The sequence below is a fragment of the Chrysochloris asiatica genome, unplaced genomic scaffold, assembly GCF_000296735.1.
Source record: "Chrysochloris asiatica unplaced genomic scaffold, ChrAsi1.0 scaffold00047, whole genome shotgun sequence".
Lineage (NCBI taxonomy): Eukaryota > Metazoa > Chordata > Mammalia > Afrosoricida > Chrysochloridae > Chrysochloris > Chrysochloris asiatica.
The window spans coordinates 11,059,526-11,083,314 of NW_006408565.1; the positions used below are offsets into that span (position 1 = coordinate 11,059,526).

A 23,789-nucleotide genomic window follows, 5' to 3' on the forward strand; every position below is an offset into this window, starting at 1 on the left:
TTGGTGAGGCATCTTTGACTGGTAAAGTCATAGACCTCTTCCAGCATAGAGGGAGGTAGCTTCTTGATATGCTACAGTCCTGAAGGAAAATTAAATGCTACCTCAGATCTTTGAGTTCACTTGGAAGTGACCCCCACGAGGGCCTTCCTCTCTCAGCTCTTGGTTCCACCAGGGATGGAGATCAGGTCGGCACCTCACCTCTGGTTGGCTAGTCTCCAGTCAATTCCCTTTCACCTACTAGTAGGGCATCATTGGCTTCTAAATGTCAGCACTGAGAGTCTACACAGCAAACAATGTTAACTCTCCCATTTTGCAGATAGGGAGACCGAGGCCAGGAAGGAAAGTCACCGACCAGAGGTCACACAGCATGTTAGTGGGAGAGGTAGCTCTAGAACATTGGTCTCCTATATGGAGGACCTATACTTCTCACCTGTGACCGTCTTCCCATCAGGTAGTAGGGGCACCAGCTCCAGAACTGGGTTGTTGCCACAAGTCTGAGCCCCTAAGGTGTTCGGGGAGCTCTCAGTCCCACAGTATGAACGTCCAGTTCTGCCAAGGTGATCAGGTAAGGTGGGATCTCTGCCCTATCTTTGAGGCCAGCCCGCTGTTGTTAGAGGGAGGATGGGAGGACGTGGGGAATGTCTGAAGGGACCTGGGGCTCCATTCTCCTCTGGTCCTGAGTACCTGTTACTCCAGGCAAATTATAAGTATGTGCCCTTGAGATGACAAAGACCCTATCCTATGCCCCAAGTGCCCAGATTCTCCTACGGGGAAGTGGGTAACGAGAAGGGACAAGGCCATGTAGAAGGCTTGGCTGGTATGACCATGGCTTTGGGCCTTAGTGTGGGAGGGAGGCTCAGAACCACCCAATGGGATTTATAGTCTTGATGAGAATTTTCTCCACCTTCACCTTGGATTCATTCAAAACACAGTAGATAATTTGAGACATGGTGGAATCATAATGGTCAGGAATGACAGGGGATGGGGGACAGGGTTCAATAAGGGGTCCTGGAAGAGGGGCAGGAAAGTTCTTGGTGGGGGTGAGAACGTCCTTAGAGAAAGAAGTCCTTGTGTGGGGGAAGGGTGAAGATGGAAGGGGGAAGAAATAGGGGTGGTGGGTGCTTATCTTCTCCTCTCAACTTTGGAAACCAAGCTAGAGACATAGCATCCCAGGGACCTATGAGTTGTAGCCACCAGCTCCAACTTCCTTTCCTCCGGCCCTCAAGGTCTCTTCAGTCTTCAGCTCACTTCCAGACACAGACACAACGAATACCCATGGCCCGTCCTACGCCAACTGGCTATGCCCTTTGCCACTGGCACCGACCAGGTCTGCCTTGCTGACATGCCCCCAGGGCCTGGACCTACTATACCTGTGCACCTTGCAGTCGGCACCACTGGTCACAGTCCTGCAGGATCTCGGAGATGACACCTCAGGCATGAGTAAGCCCAGAGTAAGGGGCTGCACCTTGGTGCAGACTGGAGGTGGAAGGCAGGGAGGGGATTCATTGTCACTGGTGAGAACAGAGCCTTAGACATATTTATTTCCACATTTTGGCCTGCAGTTCTGGCCTGGGGGTAGGAGGGCTTCAAGTCAAAAGGGTTGGGCTAAGTCAAAGGGGTTGGCCTATGGCTTTTTCAAGCATGGTATGGGAGCTAGTTACAAGTATAACTGATGAGAGAGTTTGGGGTAGCACTTTGTCCATCTAGAATGTTTGAGTTAGAGTACAAGATCATTACATTGGGAGTCAGAGAATTGGGGTGAAATGCCGGTTGTGCCCTTTCTTTCTGTCTGTCCTTGGGTAAATTACTATACTTTTCTGAGCTTCAGTTTCTTCATCCACAAAAGTAGAATCTCACCTAGACCCATGTTCCAAGGTTTGTTGTACTGTGATACACCATTTGCTTATGCAGCTATAACTTCCCAGAGTTCAGGGAGTATTCTTCTGTGCCCTTTGTTTCTGGAACCCCCCAACACAGGACACAGAGCAGAAGAGCGCAGTAAAGTTGGCTGAATGAATAAATGAGGACCCAGTGAGGCAGATTACAGATCTGTTTTTTTTATTTTTTTTATTTTCTTTTTTTAGTGCTTTCTATAATTTCTGCTTTCACTCCTATTTTACTGATGGTTGCATCTTAGTCTCCTTGTGAACTCTACGTCTCCTACTTCCCTCCTGAATGTTTATGTGCCACAGAATTCAGGATAGAACCTTTCTTCTCTTCCCGTTCTGGGATCAGAACTATTTGATTGGCCCATAAGCAATGGAAGCCTTCTGTTTCTGCCCTGTCCAATACTGTACCTTGCATATGACTAGTGCAACCGAGGGACTGGATTTTTTTGTGTGCTTATTTTAATTAATTTAAATATAAATAATTACATATGATTAATGGCTACCATTTTGGACAGAACAGATGTATTTAATCTTATTCAGACCCGTGGCACCAAAATTTGTCTTCAGCTCAGACTCTTCCTTAAACTCCAAATCAATTTGTCCAGCTTTACTTCTCTATGTGGATGTCACTGCCATTGGGTCATCATGACCCCATAGGACAGAGTAGACAGAACTGTTCCTGAGGCTATAAATCTTTACGGAAATAGTTCTGTTTCCATATATTTAAACCCCCCCCAAAACAAATTAAAAAATAAAAATACAACCCATTGACATCAAATGGTTTCCTACTCATAGCAACTATAGAACAGAGTAGAGTACTTATTAGAGTTTCCAAGAATATAAATCTTTACAGGAGTGGACAGTCTCATCTTTTCCCCTTGGAGTGGCTGGTAGGTTTGAGCCACCAACCTTGTAATTAGCACTCCAACACTTAACTCACTGCATCACCAGGTTTCCTTGGATGTCCAATACCCACTGCCATTGAGTTGATTCTGACTCATCGTAACCCCGTGTAGGGTTTCCAAGACTGTCAATCTAATGAAAGTCTATTAGATTTCTCAAATCTTTCCTCTCCCTGAAATTGCTCAGCATGACAAATGCTAGAAGTGCAATTCAGAAAACTGAAACCCAGAGACGTGAAGTGTTCATGTTCAAGCTGAGCTGGGCAGGTTTGATGGGAAGCAGAATTTGACCCCAGGCTGCAAGGCCAACACTTGTTTTCCCTTTCCTGCTCAGGGTACCAGCCACTGAAGCTGCAGGCCAACTCCACCACTGTTGAGAAACTCACAACTAAGGATCCTCCGAACAGGGAAAAAACGGGAAGCCTACTGGAAAAAGCTGGCGAGGGCCCTCCCTGCCAGTCCTCTCCACCTTACAACAGCTCTTCCCCCTGGCAGAAGAGAAAGAAGTCCAGCCCTTGTCCTTGTCCGTCTCCCGTCCCCACCTCTAAGGAGCTCCCATACCATCTCCACCTCTTCGACCCTGCATATTCACTTTTCCTGCCCTCATCTCACCTGTTCCCCTATGGGACCTTCCCTTATATCCAGTACCCCTACCTCTTCATGCTCCCTCAAGGTACCTCCTGCCCCACCATGGCTGTGCCCAGCTTGCTGATGACTGCCAATGAGCCTGGACACCATTACACCTGTGGGATGACCCTGTATCCCCACCCAGGAGCCTTTCAAGTCTCTGGTCAAGACTTGCCCTCCAAGACCCAGAATCCAGGACTTGGAGCTGCTCAGACCTCTTCCCCAAGGCTGGAGCATGCTGGCATGGTGGCTACTACAAAGTGGACTTCAGCTCTACCCTACCCACTGAAGAAACAGAATGGCAAAATCCTCTATGAGTGCAATGTGTGCAGCAAGAGCTTTGGGCAGCTTTCCAACCTCAAGGTATCTGTCTCCTGGGTGTAGCTGCTTCCTGCAGCACTCTGCAATGATCTGTCTCTCTGCTCCCAGTCCTGCTCCTAGAATCAGGGACCTTAAAGCCAGAAGGAACTCCTGAGTAGCTTCTCAACTGTGTGACCCTTTAGGCTCTAGCTTCCCCATCGTTGATGTTGTTAAGTGCTTTTGAGTTGGTGCCAACTCATGGAGACCCTGTATGTAGAAAGACAATACAGGATAAGATGGCCACAAAATGTTCTCTCCACCCCAGAAAGCTATCTATGAGATCATCTCACTTAAATTAAAAATGGGGAAGCTGAGGAGCCTACTGGGAAGGGGTTGCCCAAGGTAACTTAGATATAATGGTAGAGTTAAGTCTTGACCTCAGTCGCCCAAAGTCTAGTGCAAAGTCCTTCTCTCAACAGTCATCCTTCCTGGATCCACAATCAAATGTCTTCTTCACTTTATTGAAGACCAGATGGGAGGTTGGGTAGTTTTTAGTGAATCTAGATCACAGACCTGACAACCAACCTTTTTCAAGTGTCTGGGCAGTGGGCATCATTACGTGCATCACCCAGCAGAGGGCGATCATAGGCATAGCTCTCAAAGCCAAGACGCTATGAGCAAGTCGGTACCCACTGAAATGGAGGAAAAGTTAATGGTTATAGAGAACTTAGACCTACTGGATCCTCTTGGGGTCTTAAACTTTCATGAGTTTCAGACCTCTTGGAAAGGTAGAAAAGATGCAAACTTTTGAGACCCACCCAGAGATTTGGATTCAGCCTGTCTGGGGTGATGACTGGGAATCTGTGTTTTTAAGAAGTTCCCAGGTGATGCAGAAGATGCTGGCCTGTGAACCACGCTTACCTGGCTTTCTGAACATTGCTATCTCCTTTCTCACAGGGCAGCAGAAAGAGTATGGTGTGCCCTAGGAAATGGTAGAGAGGCCCTGAGTGGAGTGATAGACAAGAAAAGGAGATAAGAGAGGCTTTGATGTCCAAAAGCAGTCCTCAGGGACTTGGGTGAGGATTCTAGTTCTACTTGGGGATTCTGGGCAGTTAGAATTTCCCTTATACCTGGCTCAGGTCCACCTGCGCGTGCACAGTGGGGAGCGCCCGTTCCAGTGTGCCCTGTGCAAGAAGAGCTTCACCCAGCTCGCCCACCTGCAGAAGCACCACCTGGTGCACACCGGGGAGCGGCCCCATGAGTGCCTGGTGAGACTTTTCTCCCCTGTCCTGTACTCCCACAGCTGGTGACGAGTTCTAGGCCCCTGGAGCCTCCACTCCCAGTCCTATTAAGCAAGTGGAGGCAGGAAGCGGGTGGAGAGGTAAAAATGACCTCTTAGCCTAGGGACTCTGGGATGAGATATTGGAGGTCACTTCCAGGAACTGGAGGGGAAATAGAGGTGTCTGTCTGTCAGGGGAAGTTGGGAAATGGATACCCATGATCTACCTCCCAGGGTTGCTGGACTAATGGTTAACGTCATAATGCATGCATAGTACCAAGAGGAAGGACACTTCATCAATGTCAGCCCTTTCCTCTTTCAGCCTTACCACAACCCTAGGAGCTCAGAGGGCTTTTGTTGTTGTTAAGTGCCGTCGAGTCGGTTCCGACCCATAGCGACCCTGTACAGGATTTCCGAGGGTGTAAATCTTTACGGGAGTAGAAAGCCTCATCTTTCGTCCGCGGAGCGGCTGGTAGTTTCGAACCGCTGACCTTAAGGTTCGCAGCCCGATTCGTAACCACTACGCTTTAGAGAGACAGAAATGAAGCAGCGGTTCCAAGTCTGGGCTAAAGAGTCAGGCTGCCTGGGTTCAAATCTTAGCTCTGCCTTTAACTTGGTGTGTGACCTTAGGCTGGTGGCCTTATTCCTTTGAGCCTCTGTTTTGCTACACTGTAATACAGAAATTGTACTTGTACTTAGTCATAGGGTCCTGGGGATGACTGCACGAGACCATAGAAGTACATCAAGTCAAGCAATGCTTGGTATGTGTTAACACCCAGTTAATCATGGATATAATGCTAATTACGTTCACTGATGCTGCAGCCCCGTGAACTGCGCTAAGGGTGCTATGTGATGATCTCATTCAGTCTACCACACCTGTGAGGTTAGGTATTAATAGTCATATGCTATCAATAAGGAGAGCAAGGCTCAGAGAGATGCCATCTATCCAAGGTCACACAGGGCATCAAAGAACCAAGATCTATACCCAGTCTGCTGGGCTCCTTATGTGCCAGGCGCTGTGGGCTTTAGGGAGAAATCAGTGGGTGAAAACTGTTGGCCTTCTGTTGACAGCTAGGTGGGTGGAATTGTTATCACGATGGGGAAGAGGGGAGCAGAGATCCAGAGCTAGCATTAGGAAAGAGATGACGCCTATGCTCGTTCCCATCAGCTGTGCCACAAACGCTTCAGCAGCTCCAGCAACCTGAAGACCCACCTGCGCCTGCACTCAGGAGCCCGGCCCTTCCAGTGCAGTGTATGCCCAAGGCGCTTCACCCAGCACAGTCACTTGAAGCTGCACCACCGGCTGCATGCCCTACAACCTTGCAGCCTCCCTCACACCCACCTGCCCCTGGCCTCCCTCGCCTGCCGTGACCACTGGCAAAAGGGGGTACGAGATCTTGCAGCGGCACCATCAGAGAGGAAAGGTGGGTTGGGATACAGTCAAGGACAAAGGGGTCTTTAGCACCCCAGAAAAAGCAAGGACACCCAGCCTGAATGGTGGTGCCAAGGCTGCTGTAGGGAGGGGACAGGGGTCAAGCAATTAAATGACTTTCTCACTAATGAGTTGAAGCCTCCTAAATTCAGTGGTGGAGGGGGAAGCCACTGTGTATTTGCCAAACCTCATGCACCACCAGCGGGTCAGGGGACAGAACCAGGAAGAGCGTTTGTTGTCTGTGCATTGGGTGGGTGTCTGCAGCCAGTTAAGTCAAGACTGGCTGTGGGTTCCACTGCTTGTCTAAGGCCTGCCTGGGACCAGGTTTGCCAATGGCAGGTCCAGCTTTCCAAGATTCTGTAAGGTACAGACAATGCTGCCAAGTACAGAGCATCATGGCTTCTTCCAGACACATGTTCCAGCCACTGGTCCAGATGTTTCTCTGCTGCTTCCCACCATTTCCTGGTCTCACAGCCACTGTTCCTGCTATGCTAGGCCAGGCGGCCTCCTCAGCGGGCAGGTGATGTGTGCACCTTCCGCTGCACATACCGGGATCTAACCCCCCTGCAGGGGTAGAGAAGAAGGCAAGACAAGGATGCTTAGTGTCCATTCATGATGCATGATATCATCTGTGTACCAGGTCCCCACATGAGGCAAAGGTCCAAGGGGTACAGAGCTCAGGAAAGGGAAGGAGGCGGTAGAAGGACTCCAGACAGACGTGGGCTCCTCCTGATGGTCTTACTCTTTGAAATCCCAGAGGATCCCCTCAATGTGCAAGATGTTGTCCTGTCACTCCTCTGACCCCACTCATGAGTCAGGCAGCGTTAGGTGGAAAAGGGTAGATGGGAGGCCCAGGTTGTAATCCTGGGTGTTGCCTTGCTATTGGACCATTTTCTTCTCAGAGTCCCAGCTTCTCCTCCTGTAAAATGGGGGCACTGTACTTAATGCTGTCTTCTAAGAAGACTTCTGCCATCCAGGATGTCCTTATATATATGCCTCCAAAGGCAGCTGGATAAAGAACACAGCTGGTGGGGGAGGGGAAAGGACAATTGGCCTCTCTAGCGGAGACTGGTCTCTAGGTCACAAACCTGCCAAATATGAAGGAGGTCCCACTTGCTCACTTATCCTGATTACCTTCTTGTGTATTTCCAGTTCCACAAACTTGGGACAGTGTGTATGGATGGAGGACTCCAGCTGCCAACCACAGCCTACCTGATCCCCTCAATAAATCCTTCAATTTCCCCCAGCAGACAGGATCCCGAGAGGTCCCTCAGGTCATGCCCTCACCCAGAGCAACAGTGCCCATGTACACAATGAAGGTTATCCTTGGCTACTTTGGATTGGATTGGTCTCTGAGCTCCACCTGTGTGCCAACCTGGCCTCAGCTGGGCCCACTCTGGCTCCAGTTGGCACTCGCAATATCACTCTTTAACTCCTGCTTTTCCAGGACTTCAGCCAGGCCCAGCTGCCTAAACAGGGCAGAGCCTGGCACTAGCTGCTGTCTCTGTGCTTCTGGTCTTCTCTCATAGAAAACCACTGATAATATTACAGTAATTCACTAATGGTTCTTTGAAGGATAGAAATTATGGTTCCCATTTAAGAGAAGACAGAGCAGGCTCAGGGAAGCTGAGTGACTTGCCTGAATTTATACAAGTGCCAGAGCTGTGATTCATCCTCAGGTGTGTTCTATTCAAGAATCCTGTCTGCCTCATGTCCCCCACATCGCTCAGTGTCCATGTATACGGTACATCTGTACAGGTGCAGGGAATATCACCGGAGTAGAAAGGACCTTCACCTCATCTCCATTTCACATGTCAGAATAAACTCTCTTGAAGTGGGAATCTGTAGTCAGGAGTAGGATGGGGAGAACATGGGAGAAGAAGGATGTAGCAGCCCCCAAGAAAAGGATCCTAGAGTGTGTTCGGATGGTGAACATTCTGAGAAGCTGGAAGGCAGAAGTGGGTGGGTGGAAGAAGACAGGAAGGCTGTAAAGTTTAGAAGAATCTTGCATTCCACGTTGTGAAATTTGGCCCAAGGAAGATGTGATAAACAGATTGTTGTTAAATGCCATGGAGTCAGTTCCCACTAATAGCAACCCTGTATAGATAGGGTTTCCAAGGAGAGGCTGGTGAGCTTGAACTGCTATTCTTGCAGTTCAAACCATCCTTGCAGTCCAGTGCATTAACCCACAGTGCCACACCAGGACTCCAGATTAGATAGGTGTTTTAAGAAGGTGACAATGGGTAGGTCAGGGGGACAGAATTGTCTCAACACAAACTAAGACTGTCATGTGCTGTGGAGTCGGTTTCGACTCATAGCGACCCTGTACAGGGTTTCTGAGGCTGTAAATCTTTACGTCGCAGAAAGCCTCATCTTTCTCCCACGGAACAGCTGGTAGTTTCGAACTGCTGACCTTGTGGTTCGCAGCCCGATTTGTAGCCACTATGCTACCAGAGCTCCTTAGTGTGTAAGGTGGGAAGTTTAAAATCTGGAATAGTGCAGTGCTACTGGGGAGACCTGGTGTGGCACTGCAGGATACTGGACCGCAAGGTCAGTTTGAACCACAAGGTCAGCAGTTCAAACTCACCAACCGCTGCTCAGAAACCCATACAGAGTTGTAAAGAGTAGGAATCAACTTGATGGCACTTAGCAACAAGTGGGATCAAGACTAGGGGATGGGCCTGGGAGTGATTTCTGAGGCAGGGTTAATGTAGCTTAGAATTGACCGAAGATTGGGGAATGGGGAAAAAGAGGGACAACAAAAATGAGGTTTTATTGTTTGGGGTGCTAGAGTAGTTGACAATGTCATTTACTGAGACACGAAACCCAGGAAGAGAGACAGACTTCAGAGAAGCTATTCAATGTCAAGGCTAAGGGGCCTGTGGGTCACCAGGGGAGTGTCCTGCAGGCAGTTGGAAATGTGGCCTAGACCAAGCAGAGAGTTCTTAGAGACAGTCTAGTTGCTTAAGGCTCAATCTCTGGAGTCTTACTAACATGGGTTTGAGTTCCCTGTCCTGCTACAGTGCTTGTGACAATGGATAGGTTATGTTAGCCCTCTGAGTGGGTCTCAGCAGCTTTTCTTGTAGCAGGTGCTCAGGCTTAGTCAGCTAAGGGCCTACCTAGTACTATGACTATTTTGAAAGGCAGTTTTGGAAGAAGTTTTGGAAGAAGTTCAGAGTCCTAGTGTGGTGCTGTGGGCTGATGCGGCAGACTGCAAAGTCGTTTGAACTGCAAGGTCGGTGGTTCAAGCTCACCAGCTACTCCTTGGAAACCCTATACAGACGGTCACTATGGGTCGGAATCAACTCGATGGCACTTAACAACAACAACACAGCCAGAATGCTCTTTAAAAGCTAGAATGTGAGACTTTGTGATGTTGAGTTGATGAACTTTCAACATGTAATCAGGAGGGACCAGTCCCTGGAAAAGGACATCATGCTTGGTAAATTGAGAGTCAGCAAAAAGGACGAAGACCTCCAATGAAATGGAGTGGCTGCAACCATGGGCTTCAACATAATAATAATCGTGAGGATGGCGCAGGACTTGGTGGTGTTCTGTTGTGTATAGGGTCCCTATGAGTTGGAGCTGACTTGATGGCACCTAACACACACACATATACTGTGGCTGTTATACTTGCTGTCCTCAAGTGGGCCCTGACTTATGGCAAGCCCATGCACAAATAAACAAATGCTGCTCAGTCCTGAACCATCCCCACAAGCAGTTGTGAATCGAATCATTGTGATCCAAATGGTTTTCACTGGCTGCTTTTTGGAAGCAGATTGCCAGGCCTTGCTTTCTTGTCTTTCTCAGTCTGGACACTTGGCTGGAACCTGCGTAGCATCAGAGCAACACCGCCAGGTGCGTTGGCCAAGAGTCAACCCAGATCTTCTGCATGGAATGCAAGAATTTTACCACGAATGACCAATGCCTGCATGATACAAGAAGGCTGCAAAGCGTTCCTTGAAAAATTTCACTCTTTTCATTTTACTTTGCACAAACTTTTTCAAATCCCTTCATAGTTATTAGCTGCCATGGGATCTACTCTGATTCACGGTGACCTTATGTTTAACATCGCCGATTCTGCATCATCCTTATGATTGCTGGCATGCTCGGGTCCCTTGCTTTGCTAATGTGCCAGTCTCTCTCACTGAGGGGCTTTCTTGCCCTGCTGGCCCTCTGCTTCACCACCCACAATATCCTCCTCTGGTGAGTGATCCCAGTAACCAAAAGTCAGGACCACTGCCCTCAAGATAATTCCTACTCTTTGTGACCCTATAAGGAAAGAGTAGAATTGTCACATAGGGTTTCCAAGGCTGTAAATCTTTAAGGAAGAAAACTGTCTCATCTTTCTCCAGTGGTGGGTTTGAACTACCAACATTAACATTACCAGCCCAGTGCTTAGTCCACTGCACCACCAGAACTCCTTAATGATCCCAGTGTTGTTAGGGGTACTCGATTTGGTTATGATTAATATTGACTCTATGCACAACAGAGGTCCTGCGCCCTCCTCACAATGATTCTATTTGAGCCCATTGTGTCAATTCATCTGTTGGGGGTCTTTCCCAGTTTTCACTGACCCTCTACTTTATCAAGCATGATGTTCTTTTCCAGGACTGGCCCCTCATGACAACATGTCCAAAGTACAAGAGACAGTGTCTTCCATTTTAGTTTCTAAGGAGCATTCTGTCTGTACTTCTTCCCACACAGATTTATTCTTTTGGCAGCTTATGGTACTTTCTTTATTCTTCACCAACATCATAATTCAAATATATTAATTCTTCTATGGTGTTGTTCATTCATTGTTCAACTCTCACATGCACATATTGCTAATAAGTGTGGTTGAGTCAATTTTGACCAATAGCGACCCCGTAGCGTAGTGGTTACGAATCGGGCTGCGAACCCTAAGCTCACCGGTTCGAAACTACCAGCCACTCCGCAGGAGAAAGATGAGGCTTTCTACTCCCGTAAAAGATTTACACCCTCGGAAACCCTGTACAAGGTCGCTATGGGTTGGAACCGACTCGACGGCACTTAACAACAATAGGGTTTCCGAGGAGCGGAGTGGTTGGTGAGCTTGAACCACCGACCTTGTGGTTCAAACTGACTTTGCGGTCCAGTGCATTAACCCAGAGGATTAATGATTGGTGTCAGGGGCACCTTAGTTCTCAAACTGACAACTTTGTTCTCAATATTTAAAGGGGTCTTCGTAGCAGATTTGCTCAATGTAATACGTTGTTTGATTTCCTAACTGCTTTCATGAATATTGATGGTGGATCCAAGCAAAATTAAGTCTTTGACAATTTCAATCTTTTAATGATCCCTGTTGTTATTTGTTGCTAAATGTCAAGTCTGTTCCTACTCATTACAGAGCCTCCGAGGCTTTAAAATTCTTTGCGCGAGCAAAAAGCCTCATTTGTATCCCGTGAAGCGGCTGTTGGGTTCAAATCGCCAACTTTGTGGTTTAAGTCTAGTGTTTATTCTATGGAGTTATCGAACTCTCTCTAATGATTCCAGTATATTCAGATAACGTCTGAATTGACAAGTTCCACCAAGAGACCCCGTTCACTTCCCCATCGGGATACTGGGCAGATTCACTTATCCCATGCGACCTGCCTGTGTCTTAGATGTCCCCAGGACAGAAAAGTGGAACCTTCACGGGGTACCCACCGTTACAGACCAAATAGCAGGGCTCTGCTTCAACCCCTATCAGTAATCAAAGTCTCATGTCGTCTTTGGTCCCGCCCCAGCAGGCTTAGGCCCATACAGTCGACACAGACTACACCCATCCTCGCCTTTGACCTCTGGCCCCGCCCCCAACGTCTAGCCCCGCCTCAGAAGAGCCCCTTTGTTACCACCCCCCACGTCCCCTACAAGTCCCAAAGCAAAAACCAAACCCAGAAGGTTGTATAAGTCTTTATGGGCGTAGAAAGTTTCATCTTTTCCTGCCGAACCCACCTGCCCGCTGGTGGGTTCGAACTGCCAAACTTGAGGTTAGCAGTCCAGTGCTTTCCCCACAACGCTGCTGCAAGCCCCCTACCCCTCTTTCTTCACCTCACCCCGTAGGTCCCGACCGGGCCTGCCGGCACGCTGCCATCCCTCTCCCCTCAACCCCCCTCACCTGCAGAGGCCTGAGTAAGGACCTCGGACTGAGCGGAGAGCGGGCTGAGGCTAAAGCGCTCATCCTGGTACCGCGGGCCTGGTGAAGGGCGCCTCCAGCAGAAAGCACCCCCGCCCCCGTCCTGGGCACGGGCAGCAGCTGGGTCGCGCCACCGCCCGCACGGGCCGCAGGCGGAGCTGCTGTTTGCTCAGGGGGGCGGGCCGGAGGAGGTGTTTCTCCGCAAATGCCACGGTTCCGGGTGGCCCCCGAGATATGAAGCGATCAGATGCTCCGACGGCCGGGTCTGTGTCCTTGCCATGGCCAAACGGCGCCGGGGCCTTAGGGCCCGCTTGGCCCACTTCTTGGCCAGGCTAGGGGGCCAGAGGGAGCACAGAGAAAAGGAGATCTCAGAGGATGCCGGAGCCTGGGATAGGTGAGGGGGAAAGAGGAGGGTCATTGGGGCCGCTCGCCCCTGAGCTTTGTATGTGTGTGTTAGAGAGTAAGTGTTCAAATAAGCGTCCACATGCATACCTCGCTTTATTACATTGTATTGCGCGCTACAGATCTGGTTTCTTACAAATCAAAGGTTTGTGACAAACTTGCGTTGTTGAGCAAGCCGGCGCCATTTCCCCAAAAGCTTGTCTATGTGTCACATTTTGATAATTCTTATGATATTTCAAACTTTTAAATAATACTCTTGAACACTTAATAGACTTGTTCTGTGCCATTGAGTTGGTTCCAACTTACAGTGACCTGTATATGGTTTCTGAGAGCAACTGGTTGGTTTAAACTGCCGATCTTGTGTTAGCAGTCCAGTGTCTTACAGTACCACACAGAGTTCAAATAGACTATTGTTTAGAGTCTTTGAGTCCGTTCCGAAGAGTGGCTGGTAGGTTTGAACTGCCGACCTTGCGGTTCAAACCGACCTTTCAGTCCCATGCATTATCCTGCAGCAACATTTACATGCAGTGGGTAGCTAAAACATTTGTGTGACATCACTCTTTATTGTGACATTTGCTTTATTGTGGTGGTGTGGAACCCAATTCAATATCTCTGAGGTATGTGTGTATAGAACATTAATATACGTATGTCAGTGTACCACACTTTTGGATAAGTGGATGTGAAAACAGTATTTAAAATGTTCTTTTTATTAATGTAAAAATACATATAACACAAAAGCCAGTCTTGTTGACTGGATTCCGGCACTGTATAAGGACACAGTAGGACTGCCCATAGTTCTGCTGCTAAGACTAATCTTTATGAAGCAGACTGCCAACCTTTTTCTCTGGCCAAGTGGCTGATGAGTTTGAATTTGGCTGGTGAATTCAAATCTGCTGACCCTTTGGTTAGCAGCCAAGCTCTTAACCACTGTACTGCCAGAACTCCTTTATAAAACGCAAGCTTTGGCAGTTTAATGTTTGAAAACAGTGTCTTTAAGGTCCTCTTTTGAAACTTTAAAATCCCTTTTACAATTTCCTAGGTCTGGCAGTCAACCTGCAGACAATGATTTCCTCCCTGGAGACAAGTTGAAGACAAACAGTTCTTCCTGCCTTGGTGGACTTTGAGTCCCATATCACTGGCCTATTTACCGCTGGTCACTCTGTCAGATTCCAGATGAGGTGCCCCCCCCCCATCCCCATACTCCTGCACCTAGAGAGAACTCTCTTTTGTAATAATAAACCTTTATTTAGCGCTTGCTCCTTCTGCTGTACCTGGATTATCTCATTTTATTCTCACAGCAGTCCTATGAGGTATCCTGCATGATTCAGATGAGGAAATAGAAGTTCAGAGAGGTGAAGTCACCTGCCCAAAGTCATACAGCTGAGAAGTGGAGGAACTGAGTTACAAGCTTAAGTGGTCTGACCCCAGAACCCACATTCCAAAACTGTGCCACCCTGCCCCATTGCTTGGGGTAACCACTGGATTGCAAGCCAGGAGGCCTCTACTTCGTGCCAGCCCAAGGTGCCACTAACCATGTGACTTAGAACAAATTGCTTCACCTCTCCCAACCCATTTAGCTGAATGGAAGTGAAGGGCTCTCAGAGTGGCAGGGTTCAATGGTTGAGAAATCCATGAGGGCCCCGTAGTTCACAGGCTGTGGATTTGCAGACGACATGGGTGTTAGTGCAGGCAAGAGGAGGTGTTTGTGTGTCTATGCAGTTACTGGGCAATTTGTTCAGATCTTATCATGACACAGCTGTCTTCAGTCCACCTGGGAGGAGTGGGGCAGAGTGAGGGGAGGAGTTTGCGCTGTTCTCACCTCAAGGAGAAAGGGGAGGGCCCTAACTACCCTATGCCTGGATGACTGGGTGCCTGAGGGTACACACCCCTGCCAGGACCCTGCCCTCCCCGCCTGGCAATCCCGCCCTCCCCCTTTACCCTGCCTGGCAGAAACCTGCCCTATAGGCCTGGGTGGTGCTGCCACTCCCTCTCTGGAGGAGGTGGAGTTGGGGTGCAGGTGAGTCAGGGGTGGGGAGGTGCCCAGTAGGCTCCCAGGCCTGCGTGTCCATCTAGGCTGGGTTCTCACCATCTTTGGTAATGGGAACCTTGCACTGAGGCACAGGCCTCCTATCCTTGCTGACTGCGAGATGGCGGCAGAGTACACAGGGAAGGGCTACCCTTCATTTCTATGGACCTCAGTTTTCCTATCTGAAAAATGGGAGCATTAATACCCACTTTCTAGGATTCTTATGAGGTTTAAAGGAGATCTTAGAGGCACAAGGCCTAGTACTAAGTCTGACACACAGAAGAGGGGCTGTAGGTGGCCAGCTTTAGAATTACTGGGGCCCTAACAGCTCCTCAGAAACCCTATAGAGGGTCCTTATGAGTCGAAACCGACTTGATGGCACTTAACAACAATTCTTTCTTGGGACTCTTGATGTGGCACTGTAGGATAAACAATAGACTGCTAACCACAAGATCAGCGGTTCAAATCCACCAGTTGCTCCTTGAAACCCCATAAAGGGTTGCTATGAGTCAGAACCAACTCCACGGCACTTAAAAACAGCAAATCCTTTCTCTGGGAGTCTTGGTGTGGCACTGTAGGATAAGTACTGGACTGCACGGTTGGTTTGAATCATAAGGTCAGCAGTTCAAACTCTCCAGCCACGCCTCAGAAACCCTGTACAGGGTCACTATGAATTGGAACTGATCAGCGGCACTTAACACCAACAAATCCTTTCTCTGTGTTTCTCTGATATAGGTCTAGTTCTCATTTTGATCCCAAATCCATCCTGTCTCTTTCTCTGCCTCTGGCGATGGAGTGGGCAGAGTAGTGCCTTCTCTAAGGCTATCACCTAGACCTTCTCCCAAAGCTCTTCAGGGCTCACCCTGCTGGGTGTTGGGCCACTGGAGCCCAGTCTGTGGGGCTGGTGTGGGAACAGAAGGAGGTTACTTCACCCCTGTCCCCTGTGTTTCCTTCTCAGGCCCTGGCATGGCCAGAGCTGCCCTACCCTGGCCCAAGGCAGCACCAGCAATCTCAGTCTCAAGGTAGGAAAGTCAAAGGGGACAGAGACTCGGGGTAGTGGGGCTCTGTAAGGCCAAGAACCCTGGATTACAAGTCAGGCAACTAAATGTGTAGTCATCCTTCTGCCACTGACTCTTTGCAAACTCAGTCTCCCTATCTGTAAAATGGGGACAACAATGCCTCTCAGGACCACTATGAGAAATAAGGTAATGGATGTAGAACATCCAGCATGGGGCCTGGTTGCTCAGGAAGTGTGAGCTTCCTAATGTTGGAGCCCTCTGGGAAGGAAGTAGGATCTGTGCCGGTTTCCAGGACCTTTTCGCTTCCTTCGCTCCTTTAGCCTGACCTCCTTCCATTTTCTTTCTCCTACTTCCTGGTATGGCCCCTCAAGGATGACTCTGAGTGAGTGGCTTCATCTTCTGGCCACAGTTTCCCAACTACCAGCATATAATTGGGACATGCTAACCGAAAGGTTGGCAGTTCAAACCGACCAGCTGCTCCTTGGAAACCCTCTACAGGGTCACTATGAGTCAGAACCGACTCAATGGCACTTAACAACAACAAAAACAACAATAAGTATATAATTGAGTGCTCATTACATGAACTCTGCATTATCTCATACAATCTTCATGGCAATTATATGAGATTGGTACTGTTATTATCGCTCCAGTTGACATATGGGGAAACTGAGACAAGTAGAACTGTATTCCATAGGCTTTTCTGGACTGTGCTCCTTACAAACCTTTCTTCCACAGTACTGCTGGATGAATCCCAGCTGCTAACCTCTAAGTTACTTGAGAGCAAAGCATTTGTACCACTGTGCCTTGCTCCAGACCTCCAGAGTCCATCACTTTATTCTCCTTTCTCTTGAGGTCCTCAGCCCTTGGCAAATAAGAGGTTGTAGGGGTCTGGTTCACAGATTAGTAAATCAAGGCATTCATTCCTGCTAAGAATGTCGACTCCATATTTGGCTCCTCTTTTGCAGGGACACAACTCTTCCCTAAGACCGGGTTGGAGAGGGATAGTGTCCATATGAATCTGGGATCCTAAGCCTCCTCCCCCACTCCTACAGCTAGGCTGGGTCCCTGGGAAAGGAAAAAGACAGAGATTGGATATTCCCCATTTTCAGGGGAACCTTCTTTCCTGGCGAACTCATGTCCCAGGTATGAAGGTAAGTCAAAAAGTATTGATACTAGGGTTCCAGTTTATACATGCACAGGTTTATTTCAAACAAAACATGTTTAAACATGTCTCTGTGATTAGTAGATGGCTGAAGATAAGTTCTTTTAGTAATACCCTTCATTAATTCGTTTCATTAATTCATCTTCATTTCATTAATGGGCCTTCAAAAAAAAAAAAAGGTCCAATCAAAAAAGTGGCCTCTGAGGGGATTTGTGGGGCCAGTTCAGTTCAAGGCTGGGAGGTCAGCTTGTAAGGTTATGGCAGCTCTCTTGATGTTGTTGTTGTTATTGAGTACCATGGAGTCGGTTCCGACTCATAGTGACCCTGCACAGGGTTTCCGAGGCTGTAAATCTTTATGGGAGCAGAACACCTCATCTTTCTCCCACGGAACGGCTGGTAGTTTCGAACTGCCGACCTTGAGGTTAGCAGCCCGATTCGTAACCACTACCTACCAGAGCTCCCTTGATAGATTTTCAATTTACTTGGGGGGACAGGGCAGCCTATTCTGGTGATAGCTCAAGTAACTGTGTCTTTCACTGACCCTCAAAAGACACAGGGTGATCACAGGTACTTATCAGGAAGTCATTTTAAGACAGTGAAAATTGCATTGGTGAGAAAAAGGCCAGGAACGTTGCACTGACAATATACCTGCTCATTCTTTGAGGGGAGCAAGGGCTGACCTGTGAGAATTTCTTTAGGAAATCTTACTCCATCCACCCTACAACCCTGATCTTGCCCTTTCAGACTTCTTTTTGTTCCCAACTCAATATTGGAAAAGAACACAATTTGAATTCCCCAAGGATGCCTAAACTGCCATTTTGACACGGTGTAAATTGAAAATCGAAGCGTGCATAATCCTTCAAGGAAGGGCTAGAGAGATGGAAACACCCCCTTCAGAAGTATATATGCCTAAATGGAGGATATGTCAAGACACAATGGTGGTTGGTGGTTATGTGCTGTGGAGTCGGTTCGGACTCATAGCGACCCTGTACAGGATTTCCGAGGCTGTACATCCTTATGGGAACAGAAAGCCTCATCTTTCTCCCATGGAACGGCTGGTAGTTTTGAACTGCTGATCTTGAGGCTCACAGCCTGATTCGTAAACACGTTTTGATACTGTTTTTTAATTAAAAAGAAAGTGTCTATATTTTTGTAGCAAACTTTTTGACTTACCCTTGTACATCTCTCTTCCCAAGTCCCTTCTCCCAGGCATGCTGTAGGGCTCTCGGGCTGGGAGAGGTACTCAGAGGTGGGAGAGGTACTCAGAGGTGGCTGCAGGCTCTCTGGAAGCCTGAAGTGTACAGAGGCCACGGGAACTTGGGCAGACATGTCTCATCACCAGAGGACTGGAGACCTCTGGGTGCTGGGGAAGGCAGCAGTCAGCCTAAGAGGAAGCCAAGGTCACCACCCTTAGTGTGGGCAGGCCTGGAAGCTGGTGCCTGGGAGCTGGGAGCCCTCCCTGCCTTGCTTGCTGTGTGTCCTTAGTCAAGCCACTGTTCTCCAAGTAGAATGTGGAGGTCTTCCTTGTTCATAGATAGAATGGGATGTGGTGAATTAAACCTTGAAGGGCCTTGCCAGAGTTTGGTCCTTTTGCCCAGCTTCAGTGGCCTGGAAGCGTCAACTCAGGGCAGCTCTGCTTGGTGTCAGATCCCTGCTCAACTTCCCTTGTGCCAGGTGGGCAGCCCAGGGTGTCACCATGCCCCTGCCCCTCTTGATGCCCATCTCTGCTTTCCTCAGGCCCAGACCCAGAGCTGCTCAGAATGGGACCTTCCGTCAGGGACCCATGGGTCCTGGCTTTGGAAGCGAAGAACCAGCTCAGGGGGTCTTGAGCAACCCCTGGGGCGTCTGCAGAGGCCAGCTGTGGGCAGTGCCTCTGACCTGGCCAGCTATGCCTCCATGGGACCCGAGAGCCCAGCACTGACAGTAGCCTCAGCAGAGCCCACCTGTGCCAGGAGCTCCTCATGCCTGGTGCCAGCTCTGGAACATTTGGAACAAAGACTCTCAAACTGTGCTTGCCCACAGTCCCCATGCCCAGCTGCAGTGGTCCCTGTGAGGCCTGAGGCTCCCAGCAACATGGAAGAAGTGTTCTTGCTGCCCCGCCCAGCATCCTTTCCCAGGACAAGGACAGAGGGGACAAAGGGCGAGCCTACCACCCCAGAGCCAGCCCTTCCAGAGCCAACCCAGACCCTCCATGTATGCTCCTTTACCAGGAGGACCCGCTACCACATCACCGTCACCCTGCAATGCAGGCAGGCATCTGGGCAGGAGGGTGAGGAGCCCGAACCGGCCCAACCAGATCCCCACCCCTGCGGCCCTGAGGAATCCAGGGGCTGGCAGGAGCCTCCCCAGGGGCCACGCCCCATCTTGGGGTGCCCTACCGCCCCACCCCAAGAGTCCCGGCTGAGAGGCCGACCACATCAGGGGAACACAGCTCAGCGGCAAGAGCTCCAGACTAGTTGGACATCTGGGTCCCCACACAGACGGTAAGCAGAGGTCGGTCCCATGGGGAATGATGGTGGGAGGGGATATGTGTTGTCCCATAGTGGGTATCTGCCTTGTCCTTGGGCTTCTTCAACTCAAGGCCCATTCATTCAGCTTCTTGAGCTCCAGCTGACTGGATCACCCCTTCCCTGCTCCAACTCTGACCTCCTTTCCTACCTCTACCCTTGGGGTACTGCTGCTCTCCTCCCCTGCCCACCCGGGGAGGAGGAAACCTTGTCCCAGAGAAGACAGGCCACCTTTTCCTCAGCAACACCTACTACTCTCAGTACTATCTAGGAGTCCACAGTCCCAGCCTGGGAATCGGCACCCAGCCAAGGTGCTGGATGTCCTGGGGCAAGTTGCTTAACCTCTCTGGGCCTTGAGCTTTCGACTGGATTTAGTAGCTGGAGATGAGGACGGAGGAGGTGGTTGGTTACAGGAACATGCTTTGAACTCCAGAGAGTTGGGCTACTGAAATAGCAGGGATGCTTATTAATAACACCTCGGTCGCAGCAATAATTACTCCACCTGGCGTTGTGCTGGTGACCACAGAACAGACAAGATTCCCAAGCTTTGGTTTTTATTTGTGTTGAAATGACTCTCCTAAGTCTGCTTGGTAGGCTCAGAGGTAGAAGAATGGACTCAAAAATCTGCTGGGGAGGAAATAAATAGGACCCCTCCTAGGATTGTCAGGAAGGGGTTCTAGGCTTCAGGTGGGACTTTGAAAAGTTCCTCATGATGATAGTGATGGGTTGCCATGGGTGATTTGTTTTCTAAGCAAAACTGTATTGAATCCTCACAACAGCTCTGTGAAACAGAAACTAACACTGTCCTCCTCCTCTGCCGCCAGTTACAATGGGAGAACTGAGGCTCAGAAATGTTAATTCACTAGGCCAGAGTCAGATAATTAGAACCGAAGAGGCCAGGATTTGAAGCTAGGTTTCTCTAACACTATGTTCTAACTATCAGTGAAACTTGCCTCTCAGGCAGAAACCAGAGGGCTGAATATGGTTGATTTGTAGACCCTAGAGTTTTCTGTAATCTTTTGGAGGTGGATTTGACAGCCACTGTTACTAGCAGAGGCAGATTTGGGAATGCCCCGGTATTCTGGGCAGGGGTCAGTAGGCCTGGTCCTTCACTTGTCCTGAGACCTGCTTGGATGTCCTAGCCTGAAGAGGAGGGAAGCGTAGTAGAGAGAGCGAAGGTAGGTACCAGAGGCCCAAGTGGGAGTGGGTGGGAGGGAAGAAATGGAAGGTTCCTCCTGGGGGGTGCAGGGCTCTCCCTGTCACTCCCTGGCTATTTTGGGCACAGGTAAATAATGACAAACTCAGGAAGGAGACTGGGGCTCGCTTAGGGAAGAAAATGACCTCCAGGACACCATCCCACATGGTCCCTTTCTGGGGAAGTATTCTCTGGTCAGGAGTAGGCAAATGTGTGTGTGTGTGTGTGTGTGCAAGACACAGTTGAGACTGCAGGTGAAGGTGTGTAAAATCCGTGTGTACCACATGTGTGTCCATGTTCAAGTGTAGGTGAGTCTCAAGGGGAGGAGAGCTTGTGGCTGTGAATTAACTGTGTATTGTGCATGCATGCAGGGTGTGTCAGTGTGTCTGCCTGTATAGGTATGATTTGTGTCTGTTGTGTCTCTGAGTGTGTATGTTTGTAACCGTTATTGTGTCTGTGTGTGTCTTGACTGTGTATGTCTCTGTAAGTGTGTATTTTTGTCTGTGTGCCTGTGTGACAAAGCGTGTGTTTGCCGGCATGTGGGCCTGTGGACTGGTTTGGCCTAGTTTGGGGGTGACTCACAGGTATGCAGGGAGAATACAGGACTTGTTGGGTTAGACAAAGCTCTTTCCCACACTCCCCACGCCCCCTCCCCAGCCTCTCCCTTTCCAACCCCACACATCTTGTTTGGAGATCATAGGTCACCATGCCAACAAATCCACTTCTGGTCTGGAGCCCTGGAGAAGAGAGGGCTTCTGGGAATGGGCATGTCAGCTGACCCAGAAGGGGCATCCTGAGCCACTAAGGTTTGTTTTCAGAGCAAGGACAGAGGGGAAGCTGTAGGCAAGCAGATTCCAGTATAGCCTGAAGAACATTCTAGCAGTTGTGAGTGTCCAGGGATGGGACTGATAAACTATCAAGTGGTGACCTCCTTGTTCCTAGAGGTATGCAAGCAGAAGCAAATGACTACATGCTTGTGGAATGAATGACTATCAGGGGTGTTGTCCAGGGGTTAGGTTGGATTGAGAAAGGCATTGAATTTGATGGTCAAGAAGTCATTGACAAAATCTGATCTGATTACCAACAACCTTCTTCGAAGCTGCTTTCCTATTGTTCTGCTAAAGCCCATGAGGTCTTCCAGATGTGATTCCTGTGTTTTTATGTCTAAATCTTTGACCCCTGGACTCCTAGAATACCACTTTTATGGGGAAGTCAGCTTTGGATGAGCTAACACATCACCTGGCACAATTAATAGTGAGTGAGTGAGTGGATGAGTTAGTGCCCAGGCTCTGCCATGTATTACCGGTACTACCGGGAGTCTCACTGGATGGTGGTGGTGGTAGTGGTGGTTATGTGCTGTGGAGTCAGAACCAACTCACAGAGACCCTGTACAGGGTTTCCGAGGCTGTAAATCTTTACGGGAGCAGAAAGCCTCATCTTTCTCCTGCGGAGCAGCTGGTAGTTTCGAACTGCTAACCTTAAGGATCGCAGCCCGATTTGTAACCAAGTTGTTCAGAAATCAGGAAGAGACTTGGTGAGGGGACAAGGACTCATGAGGTAGGAAAGTCCCATGAGAAGAAAGAGGGCTGAGGAATGAGGACAGAGAAGGAATTGGGGCCTCAGGCATCTGGTGTGTTACTGCTCTCAGGAAGCTTGCGGAAAGAATGAGGATTCATCTCAGTTTGCACCCCCACATACCCAAATGTCAGGCACTGTCATAGCCACCAGTGGTTCTGAAATCAGGTCAGGATTTGATGGCTTCTCTGGGCCTCAGCACCTGTCATCTTTGACCCCCATAAAACTTGAGTCACCGCTGGGAACACAGGGCAGGGTCAAAGTTCTGGGTTCCAGCAGTTTCTCAGGAGGGAGAAGAGTAAAGGTAGGGGAAGGGAATCCCCTTATCTTAGAAATTAGGGACAGTGGGTCCATTTCTGATAAGTGTGGGGTCTCTGGGGGCTGCCTTGTAGAAAAGAGGTACAGACCTGAAGACAGACTGATCCTGAGGCTGGTAATGAGCAGGGGTTCTTGGAGTCTGAGAATAGTATTCTCCCGGTCAGTACAGCTAGAAGGGACTCCTGGACTCCAGGTGGGAGACTGGCCCCTCCAGAAACGCTGTTGCTCTCTTTTAAATCAAACCGCCAAACCAAAGAGTCTCAATTTACCTTATTTTTTTTTTAATTTGATTTTTTTTAATGTTTTATTGTGAATTATGTGATAGTTTACATGGGAAAACATTAGTTTTGTATTCATCCTATTGTATATCATTTCATTGCCATGGTTACAATCCCCTCCATGCATCATCAATCAACCAAAGGGTATATTTTACAAGCTTGCTCCCCCGCCCCCCAGGTTGTCATCACACAGCCTCTCTCCCTCTCTGGATCTAAAGTCCCCAGCTGCTCCATCTCTCCACATCGTCGTCTCTGCCTCCGTCTCAGGTGTCACTATTTCTCTGGGTAGGGTCCTACTCTCCGCTCTTTTCCCTTGATAGTCCCAAGGACCTCCTCTCCTAGACTACAAAGTTAATCACTCCCCACCTTGCTACAAAACATCTACCTTTACATTTCCAACCCTCACAATCAGTCCTGATAACAATTATTCACTATTGTATCACAAGAGACCTATTCGCATTTCATTTCATCAGCCCCGCCTAGACAGATTGGACATTACTCAGTGGGGAGATTCTACCTTCCTTCACACCCTCTGGATCTAGCTTCCCTCTTGAAAGCTTGTAAGCCAATCACTTCTTGCCTTTATAGCCCCCCCATTTTGGGTAGCCAATGTCCAAGTTGCCCATCCCTGTCTACTCTGTGTGTGGAGGGGGTAGGGATGATCCTTGCTGTAAAGATTTATTCCCATTTTTGAGCTACTGCTTCCATAGGTGTAGGTCAAGTTCATCACATTCTATCAGAT

General features: G+C 49.0%; 1 protein-coding gene across 1 annotated transcript; it reads left to right on the forward strand.

Annotated features, from left to right (window-relative positions):
• The first annotated feature begins 535 nt into the window (after nucleotides 1-535).
• On the forward strand, nucleotides 536-19,661 carry ZNF683 (zinc finger protein 683). Its single transcript, XM_006862383.1, has 9 exons — nucleotides 536-565; nucleotides 1,227-1,440; nucleotides 3,126-3,781; nucleotides 4,858-4,986; nucleotides 6,166-6,421; nucleotides 12,493-12,614; nucleotides 12,718-12,959; nucleotides 15,952-16,015; nucleotides 18,912-19,661. The coding sequence occupies exons 1-9, from the start codon at nucleotides 536-538 to the stop codon at nucleotides 19,659-19,661; spliced, it is 2,463 nt and encodes an 820-aa protein (XP_006862445.1).
• The last annotated feature ends 4,128 nt before the right edge of the window (nucleotides 19,662-23,789 follow it).

What these genes read in the sequence shown, in the direction of transcription:
- ZNF683 (XM_006862383.1), top strand. Translation starts at nt 536, where the DNA reads ATGAACGTCCAGTTCTGCCAAGGTGATCAG. An exon ending in AGATGACACCTCAGGCATGA is followed by an intron (nt 1,441 to 3,125) that starts GTAAGCCCAGAG and finishes TTTCCTGCTCAG; the next exon opens with GGTACCAGCCACTGAAGCTG. An exon ending in GGCACCATCAGAGAGGAAAG is followed by an intron (nt 6,422 to 12,492) that starts GTGGGTTGGGAT and finishes CTCACCCCGTAG; the next exon opens with GTCCCGACCGGGCCTGCCGG.